Genomic DNA, 11,071 nt, shown 5'->3' with positions numbered 1-11,071 from the left:
AGGGTCCGAGTGCCGAAGCGGCCGTTCCGACCCCACAGGAAGCCATGGCCAACACAATATCTCTATGGGATACATGGAGGGGCCTTGTCAGCCGCCGCTCCGTGCGGGGTCGGCATGCCCCCTTCCAGCAGACTGCCGGGGAAGTCATGGGGGGTCCCAGTGCTCAGACCCCCCGCAATGTATAACTTATCCCCTATCCTTTGGGTAGGGGCTAAGTAATTTTTCCTTTCATAATTTAAATTTTTGCCAGAGATCTCCTTAAAAGTCTTTGCTCTGCACATGCTTGGGAAGTTTTCATCTCTCCCACTGACATAATTTTGACCCTTTCTTACAGATTATGCAATGGTCCTACTGTGAAATCAACGTTCATTGATCATATCCAAGTCTATTTGTTTGTTCGGCTGGCTTGAGGTGGATCCTCTGTGCCAGAGAGGGATTGGCGTGGACCGTGTCGGTATTCACCAGAGCCCGCCGCAAAGCGGGATGGTCTTGCAGCGGCGGTAGCAACCAGGTCGTATCCACCGGCAACGGCTCAACCTCTCTGACTGCTGAGATAGCGCGGTACAAGGGAGTAGACAAGAGCAAGGTCGGACGTAGCAGAAGGTCAGGGCAGGCAGCAAGGATCGTAGTCAGGGGCAACGACAGGAGGTCTGGAACACAGGCTAGGAACACACAAGGAAACGCTTTCACTGGCACAATGGCAACAGGATCCGGCGAGGGAGTGCAGGGGAAGTGAGGTATAAGTAGAGAGTGCACAGGTGAAGATGCTGATTAGGCCTGCTGCGCCAATCAGTGGCGCAGTGGCCCCTTAAATCGCAGAGACCTGGCGCGCATGCCCTAAGGAGCGGGGCCGCGCGCGCCGGGACAACACAGACGGGGAACGGGTCAGGTACGGGAGCCGAGATGCGCATCGCGAGCGGGCGTGTCCCACATCGCGAATTGCATCCCGGCTGGGAGCAATATTGCAGCGCACCCGGTCAGCAGGTCTGACCGGGGCGCTGTGAATAAGAGAATGCTGCGAGCGCTCCGGGGAGGAGCGGGGACCCGGAGCGCTCGGCGTAACAGTACCCCCCCCCCCCCCCTTGGGTCTCCCCCTCTTCTTGGAGCCTGAGAACCTGAGAATAAGACTTTTGTCCAGGATGTTGTCCTCAGGTTCCCAAGATCTCTCCTCTGGGCCGCAATTCTCCCAGTCAACCAAAAATAATCTTTTACCTCTGACCGTCTTGGATGCTAGAATCTCCTTCACCGAAAAGACGTCAGATGACCCGGAAACTGGAGTGGGAGAAACAACTTTGGGAGAGAAGTGGTTAAGGGTGAGTGGTTTAAGGAGAGAGACATGGAAGGCATTGGGGATACGGAGAGAAGGAGGAAGAAGGAGTTTGTAAGAGACAGGGTTGATCTGGCACTTGACTTTGAAAGGACCAAGATAACGTGGTCCCAGTTTATAACTGGGGACACGAAAGCGGACATACTTAGCGGAGAGCCATACCTTGTCTCCGGGAGCAAAAATGGGAGGAATTCTTCTTTTCTTATTAGCATATTTTTTCATCCGGGATGAAGCCTGTAAAAGAGAATTTTGGGTTTCTTTCCATATGGTGGAGAGGTCTCGAGTCACTTCATCAACAGCGGGCAAACCAGAGGGCATGGGAGTGGGGAGGGGAGGAAGAGGGTGACGGCCGTACACCACGAAGAATGGGGATTTAGCAGAGGATTCGGAGACTCTGAAATTGTACGAGAATTCGGCCCATGGTAGAAGATCTGCCCAGTCATCCTGGCGGGAGGAAACAAAATGTCGCAAATAGTCACCCAGGACCTGATTAATTCTTTCTACTTGCCCATTGGATTGGGGATGATAAGAAGAAGAGAAGTTTAATTTGATCTTCAGCTGCTTACAGAGGGCCCTCCAGAATTTAGACACAAATTGAATGCCTCTATCCGAGACGATATGTGTGGGCAACCCGTGAAGGCGAAAAATGTGTATAAAAAATTGCTTCGCCAACTGAGGCGCCGAAGGAAGGCCTGGAAGAGGGATAAAATGTGCCATCTTGGAGAATCGATCAACGACCACCCAAACAACTGTGTTGCCATGGGATAAAGGCAAGTCAGTAATAAAGTCCATACCAATCTGTGACCAAGGTTGTTCAGGAACAGGCAGAGGATGAAGGAGACCAGCAGGCTTCTGGCGAGGGGTCTTATCCCGGGCACAGACAGTACAAGCCTGCACGAAATCAACAACATCAGTCTCCAGAGTAGGCCACCAATAAAATCGAGAGATGAGTTGGATGGATTTTTTGATGCCAGCATGGCCTGCGAGGTGGGAGGAGTGTCCCCACTTGAGAATCCTGAGGCGCTGGCGTGGAGAAACGAAGGTCTTCCCTGGAGGAGTTTGTCTGATGGAAGCTGGAGAAGTGGAGATCAGACAGTCCGGAGGAATGATGTGTTGCGGGGAGGCTTCCACTTCAGAGGCATCTGAAGAACGAGAGAGGGCATCGGCCCTAATGTTCTTGTCAGCAGGGCGAAAATGAATTTCAAAGTTAAAACGGGCAAAGAACAACGACCACCTAGCCTGGTGAGGGTTCAGCTGTTGGGCAGACTGAAGATAAGAGAGATTCTTGTGATCAGTGTATATAATAACTGGATATTTGGATCCCTCCAGCAGGTGCGTCCATTCCTCAAGCGACAATTTTATGGCCAGTAATTCTCGATCACCAATGGAGTAGTTTTTCTCCGCCGGGGAGAAGGTCCTAGAAAAAAAACCACAAGTAACAGCATGCCCGGAAGAACTGCTCCAGCTCCCACCGAGGAGGCGTCTACCTCCAATAAGAAGGGTTTAGATGGGTCAGGTCTGGAGAGTACGGGAGCAGAAGAAAAGGCAGACTTGAGATGTTTAAATGCGTCTTCCGCTTGAGGAGACCAGGACTTAGGATTGGCGTTTTTCTTGGTTAGAGCCACGATAGGAGCCACAATAGTGGAAAAGTGTGGAATAAATTGTCTGTAATAATTGGCGAACCCCAAAAAACGTTGGATAGCACGGAGTCCAGAGGGGCGTGGCCAATCCAATACGGCAGATAGTTTATCTGGGTCCATTTGTAGTCCCTGGCCAGAGACTAAGTATCCTAGGAAAGGAAGAGACTGACATTCAAAGAGACATTTTTCCATTTTGGCATATAATTGATGGTCCCGAAGTCTCTGAAGAACCATGCGGACATGCTGGCGGTGTTCTTCTAGGTTAGCAGAAAAAATCAGAATATCGTCTAGATAAACCACAACACAGGTATATAGAAGATCACGAAAAATTTCATTGACACAGTCTTGGAAGACGGCAGGGGCGTTGCAAAGGCCAAAGGGCATAACCAGATATTCAAAGTGTCCATCTCTGGTGTTAAATGCAGTCTTCCATTCGTCCCCCTCCCTGATGCGGATGAGATTATAAGCACCTCTTAAGTCCAGCTTGGTAAAGATGTGAGCGCCCCGTAGGCGGTCAAAGAGTTCCGAGATATGAGGTAGGGGGGTAGCGGTTTTTTACAGTGATTTTATTAAGTCCGCGGTAATCAATGCAAGGGCGTAGGGAGCCGTCTTTTTTGGAAACAAAAAAAAATCCAGCTCCGGCAGGGGAGGAAGACATGCGGATAAACCCCTTTTTTAAGTTCTCTTGGATGTACTCCGACATGGCTTGAGTTTCCGGAGCAGACAGAGGATAGATTCTGCCCCGGGGTGGAGTAGTACCCGGGAGGAGGTCAATAGGACAGTCATAAGGCCTGTGAGGAGGCAAAGTCTCTGCTTGTTTTTTGCAAAAAACATCAGCATAATCCAGATAGGCCTTGGGAAGACCAGATACCGGGGGAACCACAGGGTCTTGACTGTGAGTACAGGGAGCCAGTTTAAGACAGTCCTTTTGGCAAGAAGTACCCCAGTTCTTGATTTCCCCTGTGGTCCAATCAAGGGTTGGGGAATGGCGTTGAAGCCACGGCAATCCAAGAAGAATTTCTGAAGTGCAGTTAGAGAGGACCAAGAATTCAATTTTTTCGTGATGGGGTCCGATGCACATTAAGAGGGGTTCCGTGCGGTAACGCACGGTACAGTCCAATCTTTCATTATTAACAGAGTTGATGTAGAGGGGTCTGGCGAGACCGGGATGTTGAGCCTGTTGATGAGAGAGGCCAAAATAAAATTCCCTGCAGATCCGGAATCCAAGAAGACCATAGCTGAGAAGGAGAAGAAGAAATCCGCACAGGCAGACGTGGAGAAGCAGAGTTCACATCAAGAGCTGTCTCACCTTTGTGCGGAGTCAGCGTGCGTCTTTCCTGGCGAGGAGGACGGATAGGACAATCCTTCAAGAAATGTTCGGTACCGGCACAGTACAGGCAAAGGTTCTCCATGCGGCGTCGTGTCCTCTCTTGAGGTGTCAAGCGAGACCGGTCAACTTGCATAGCCTCCACGGCGGAAGGCACAGGAACGGATTGCAGAGGACCAGAGGAGAGAGGAGCCGGGGAGAGAAACCGCCTCGTACGAACAAAGTCCATATCAATGCGGGTGGCAAGATGAATAAGTTCATGCAGGTTAGCAGGAATTTCTCGTGCGGCCAGCACATCTTTAATGTTACTGGATAGGCCTTTTTTAAAGGTCGCGCAGAGGGCCCCATTATTCCAGGATAATTCGGAGGCGAGAGTACGGAATTGGATGGCGTACTCGCCAACAGATGAATTACCCTGGACCAGGTTCAGCAGGGCAGTCTCGGCAGAAGAGGCTCGGGCAGGTTCCTCAAAGACACTTCGAATCTCCGTGAAGAAGGAGTGTACAAAGGCAGTGACAGGATCATTGCGGTCCCAGAGCGGTGTGGCCCATGACAGGGCTTTCCCAGACAGAAGGCTGACTACGAAAGCCACCTTTGACCTTTCAGTTGGAAACTGGTCCGACATCATCTCCAAATGCAGGGAACATTGCGAAAGAAAACCACGGCAAAACTTAGAGTCCCCATCAAATTTATCCGGCAAAGATAATCGGAGGCTGGATGCGGCCACTCGCTGCGGAGGAGGTGCAGGAGCTGGCAGAGGAGATGATTGCTGAAGCTGTGGTAGTAGCTGCTGTAGCATCACGGTCAGTTGAGACAGCTGGTGGCCTTGTTGCGCTATCTGTTGCGACTGCTGGGCGACCACCGTGGTGAGGTCGGCCACAACTGGCAGCGGGACCTCAGCGGGATCCATGGCCGGATCTACTGTCACGATTCGGCTGGCTGGAGGTGGATTCTCTGTGCCAGAGAGGGATTGGCGTGGACCGTGTCGGTGGACCGGTTCTAAGTTGCTACTGGTATTCACCAGAGCCCACTGCAAAGCGGGATGGTCTTGCAGCGGCGGTAGCAACCAGGTCGTATCCACCGGCAATGGCTCAACCTCTCTGACTGCTGAGATAGCGCGGTACAAGGGAGTAGACAAGAGCAAGGTCGGACGTAGCACAAGGTCAGGGCAGGCAGCAAGGATCGTAGTCAGGGGCAACGGCAGGAGGTCTGGAACACAGGCTAGGAACACACAAGGAAACGCTTTCACTGGCACAATGGCAACAAGATCCGGCGAGGGAGTGCAGGGGAAGTTAGGTATAAGTAGGGAGTGCACAGGTGAAGATGCTGATTAGGCCTGCTGCGCCAATCAGTGGCGCAGTGGCCCTTTAAATCGCAGAGACCCGGCGCGCGCGCGCCCTAAGGAGCGGGGCCGCGCGCGCCGAGACAACACAGACGGGGAACGGGTCAGGTACGGGAGCCGAGATGCGCATCGCGAGCGGGCGCGTCCCGCATCGCGAATCGCATCCCGGCTGGGAGCAATATCGCAGCGCACCCGGTCAGCAGGTCTGACCGGGGCGCTGTGAATAAGAGAATGCTGCGAGCGCTCCGGGGAGGAGCGGGAATCTGGAGCGCTTGGCGTAACAGTTGCTCATAGAGTGTCAAAATATTCCACAGCACTGTAAAGCAATTGTTATCATTGACATCAATCGCTTATCTCCCCACCCCCAAGTGGTTCACATCAGTCCCTGTCCTCAAACAGACTCGCCATGCTGCCTATGTAACTATAAAGAGAGCCTCGCTGTTTTTTTAAGTCCTCCTTAAAGGGGTACTCCGTTGCTCAGCATTTGGAACAAACCATTCTGAATGCTGGAGCCGGCGCCAGGAGCTCGTGACGTCATAGGCCCACCCCCTCATGACATCACGTCCCGCCCCATCAATGTAAGTCTATGGGAGGGGTGTGGCGGCTGTCATGCCCCCTCCCATAGACTTGCATTGAGGGGGTGGGGCATAACGTAACAAGGGTGTGGGGCTATGATATCACGAGCTCCCGGCATCGGCTCCAGCATTCGGAAAAGTTTGTTCCATATGCTGAGCAGCGGAGTACCCCTTTAAATTTGCTAACCTGTACTGGCACATCAGAGAACCAGAGGCCAAGTGTGTGATATAACAGGCCCTCAGTTCCAGAACAAGACACTATAGTCTATTAGGTTTGTCAATGTGCAGATATTTTACATAGCTGTAGGTTGAGCTCTTTGTTCTCAAGACCAACAGCAACCATTTAAATGGGCACTCACTTTAAAACTAATTTTTGCTATTGCACTCCTTATGGTAAATAAAAAATCTTTCCAATGTACTTATTTTTATTTATTTATTTTATGTATTTTTCTATGTTTTATTTGTGTTTAAAAAAGCTGCCACTAGTTGTCTCCCTACTTGTCCAGAGCACATTTTCCCCCCATCTCTTGCACAGACTTTGGACTCCTGCTGGCCTGGCGGAAGTCCAAAAGCAGGAAATGCTGATGGTGTGTGTGTGTGCAACCTTAGCCAATCATAGCTCATCTCACACTGAACTGCTGTAGACTGTGTATAGCAGAGTGAGGGAGGAAGTTCTCCCCTGTATGGCTTCAGATGACATCAAGCCTGCTGGGGAACGCCCCTTCCCAGTCTGTGGATCTGACTGAGCAGAAAATACAGAGGAATATCAAGGTAGAAAACTAAAAAATAATTAAAAAAATAAAGGCAGGGAGTGGTTTATTATGATGGGGGCAGTGATCTGGGAGGATTATAAAATTTAACAAGATCATGAGAGGTTCTCTTTAAGCCATTGCAAGCCTTGTGATCACAAAAAGTATTGTCAGCCCTGTACTCACCCGGCTCCATCTGAACTCTAGTGTTGAGCGGCATAGGCCATATTCGAATTCGCGATATTTCACGAATATATGGACAAATATTCGTTATATATTTGCTAAATTCGCATATTCGTAATAATCGTGGCTTATTTTCGCATATGCGAAAAATTTATGTATGCGAAAATTTTCATATGCGAAAATTAGCATAAACCAAAATTAGCATAACCGAAAATTCGCAAATGCAAAGAGCCTTCTTTACACCACACAAGCTGGAAGCAGAGAGGGATGATCACTGTGATGTTTACTGTGAAAATAAAAATTACAAAAAAAAAAACAATATTCGTAATTACGAATATATAGTGCTATATATGCGATATTCGCGAATAAAATTTGCATTGCGAATATTCGCGAGCAACACTACTGAACTCCTCTCAACAGTTTGGCAGGAGACAGGGCTGCCCCTGGGGCTTGTCCTACAAAGGCCAAAGCAATGACCAAAGTAATCCTAGAGATCAGCACTGTAGAGCTCTACACACCAGAGGTGAGAAAACTACAATAACCTCGGCCAGAAACCAAAGCGAATGGATCGGCCATCAATTAGTTTAGTCTGGACAGATTCATAACCCTTACTAAGAGCTCCAGGTGCCCAGAAAAGATGGATAGAATCCTGGAATTTTGTGAATTTTATGGGCACCCAAAGCACTTTAAACTGGAACTAATTTTGCCAGGCTAAACTAGTCTGTCGAGGTTACTCTAGCTTGGCTTAACTCTGCAAAACACAACCTCCTGGATTAAAGGAGTACTCTGCCCCTAGACATCTTCTCCCCTATCCAAAGGATAAAGGATACAATGTCTGATCGCGGGGGTCCTGCCGCTGGGATCCCCCGCAATCTCTTCTGCAGCACCCCCTGTCATCAGGTGCACGGAGTGAAGCTCAGATGTCTAGGGGCGGAGTACCCCTTTAACTGAATGTAACTATGTTTTTGGCACAATATTTCCACATTTAGTTTCCTACTTTTAACTTTGTTCTCGAACATACTTTGTCTAACATCAGCCCTGGACCCTTCCTTATGAAGACCCCAATGGATAACCTTGTGGCTGGCATGAGGAGCTTCCCTTTAGGCAAAAGTGATATTTTTACTGTAGCTCTTTCACAAAGGGTCGTGTCAAACTTACATGAATCTGTAGCTATGCTTTCCAATCATGTTGACCAACCAGGTCAACATAAGACAAGAGGATTTAAAGAGTATTTGGCTTTTGACTAATACTCCACAAGTTATTCCTTTTGATTGACCCAAGGTACATCAGTCTGACACATAGAAGTGAATGTGCTTTTATTTTTTATCTATCTATCTATTTATCTCATTTCTATATATCTATCTCATATCTACCTATCTCATATCTATCTTTCTATCTCCTATTTATATATCTATCTATCACATATCTATCTCTCTATCTAAGAAAAAATGCAGCAGTACTCCGTGTTGAATGAAAAAAGTGGGGTTAGGCTTTCTTCATCAAGTGCAGTACACAACGTTTCGACCGTCACACACGGTCTTTGTCAAGCTTGACAAAGATCGTGTGAGACGGTCGAAACGTTGTGTACTGCACTTCATGAAGAAAGCCTAACTTCACTTTTTTCATTCAACACGGAGTACTGCTGCATTTTTTCTTATATTTTGGGGACCCTGCCTGGGTTGGACCAGCCTGCACCCGTAATTCACATAGGAGTGCGGTTCTCCTACAATAATCTATCTATCTATATATCTATCTATAACATATCTATCTATCTATCTATCTATCACATATCTATCTATCTCATATCTATCATCTATCTATCACATATCTATCTATCTCATATCTATCTATCTCATATCTATCTATCTATCTATCTCATATCTATCTATCGCATATCTATCTATCTATCTCATATCTATCTATCTCATATCTATCTATCTATCTATCTCATATCTAACTATCTATCTATCTATCTCATATCTATCTATCTATCATCTATCACATATCTATCTCATATCTATCTATCACATATCTATCTATCTCATATCTATCACATTTCTATCTATCTATCTCATATCTATCTATCTATCTATCTCATATCTATCTATCTCATATCTATCTATCTCATATCTATTTATCTATCTATCTCATATCTATCTATCACATATCTATCTATCTATCTCCTATCTATCTATCTATCTATCTCCTATCTATCTATCTATCTCTTATTTTGGTAGACTCAGAGGATGGTGATAGGAAAGCAAGAAAACACATGTATGCTTTTAGTTATGGCACAACCCATGGAGACCTTTTATTGTCATAACAAGATTTGATCACGGATCAGTTCATACATCATAGAAGTGCCTGTCCTGTTATTCCTCTAAATTTGCCTTTTTGTTGACAAATTGATTTTTCTCGGTGTTCTTTTAAAAAACATCAACATATTAAGTTTTCTTTAGTTTTCTTAGTTTCATAGGACAATGTCAGTGATGGAGATGATGGTGTCAGGAGATGACGGGTGATGTAGAACTGGTCTTGGCTTTGCCGACAAGGTCTTAATATCTGCTGAGTGACGTGGTGGTGGAGGAGATGACCTTCCCGCCAACCTCCTCTTTAATGATGGCCTGCACCTTTGTAGTGGTGGTTGTTGTCGTTTTTGAACTGGATCCTGTAAAAAAAAAATCAAACTCATTGAGGACCAGGCAATTTTTTTGGTAAATCCTTTTTTTTTTGGTATTACAGATCTACAACTTTTTTTTTCATTCTTGCTTTTAAGGGGTACTCCACTGGATTTTTTTTTTTAAATCAACTGGCTCCGGAAAGTTAAACAGATCTGTAAATTACTTCTATTAAAAAATCTTAATCCTTTTAGTACTTATCAGCAGCTGTGTGCTCAACACGAAGTTCTTTTCTTTTTGAATTTCCTTTCTTTTTGACCACAGTGCTCTCTGTTGACACCTCTGTCCATGTCAGGAACTGTCCAGAGCAGGAGGAGGTTTGCTATGGGGATTTGCTCCTGCTCCGGACAGGTGGTGTCAGCAGAGAGCACTGTGGTCAGAGAGAAAGGAAATTCAAAAAGAAAAAAACTTCCTGTGGAGCATACAGCTGCTGATAAGTACTGGAAGAATTAAGATTTTTTAATAGAAGTCATTTTCAACTCTGTTTAACTTTCTGATACCAGTTTATAAAAAAAAAAAATGTTTTCCAGCGGAGTACCCCTTTAAGCATGCCCTGGGTACCTTTGTTAGATCCTGAGCTGGCTTTATGGTGACGCTAGCCTAAGGATTGTTGGAGATCACCGTTTAAGGGAGGCTCCCTCCCTTGTACATTGTAGCAATTCCCGATATTTTATGGTTGAAGAAAATTCAATCACAATTTATATTTTCATTGTGGACTGGGAATCAGTAAAAGGGATTTTCCAGGCAAAAATGATTGAGGTTCTATCTTTAGCATAGGCCATCAATAGCCGATCGGCAGTGCACTGATATTAAAGGGGTACTCCGCCCCTAGACATCTTATCCTCTACCCAATGGATAGGGGCTAAGATGTCTAGGGGTGGAGTACCGCTTTAAGTTGTGGTGCACAGATATTAAAGGGGTTATCCAGGAAAAAACTTTTGTTTATATGTCAACTGGCTCCAGAAAGTTAAACAGATATGTAAATGACTTCTATTAAAAAATCTTAATCCTTTCAGTACTTATGAGCTTCTGAAGTTAAGGTTGTTCTTTTCTTTCTAAATCCTCTCTGATGACACCTGTCTCGGGAAACGCCCAGTTTAGAAGCAAATCCCCATAGCAAACCACTTCTAAACTGGGTGTTTCCCGAGACAGGTGTCATCAGAGAGGATTTAGACAGAAAAGAACAACCTTAACTTCAGAAGCTCATAAGTACTGAAAGGATTAAGATTTTTTTAATAGAAGTAATTTAC

At 46.5% G+C, this 11,071-nt stretch overlaps 1 protein-coding gene across 2 annotated transcripts in view; it reads right to left on the bottom strand.

The window, feature by feature from the left end:
• Nucleotides 1–9,426: 9,426 nt before the first annotated feature.
• Nucleotides 9,427–11,071, bottom strand: part of LOC130296759 (keratin, type I cytoskeletal 15-like) — a 17,970-nt gene continuing 16,325 nt past the window's right edge. For both annotated transcript variants that reach the window (XM_056548655.1, XM_056548654.1), the window contains exon 8: nt 9,427–9,811. In XM_056548655.1, coding sequence (XP_056404630.1) covers nt 9,699–9,811 — 113 coding nt within the window. In that variant the 3' untranslated portion in view covers nt 9,427–9,698. The remainder of the gene's footprint in view (nt 9,812–11,071) is intronic.

Source organism: Hyla sarda, chromosome 12 (assembly GCF_029499605.1).
Source record: "Hyla sarda isolate aHylSar1 chromosome 12, aHylSar1.hap1, whole genome shotgun sequence".
In the NCBI taxonomy this organism is placed as follows: domain Eukaryota; kingdom Metazoa; phylum Chordata; class Amphibia; order Anura; family Hylidae; genus Hyla; species Hyla sarda.
The sequence above is the reverse complement of the archived record's forward strand: the minus strand, read 5'-3'. Positions and strand labels throughout refer to the sequence as shown.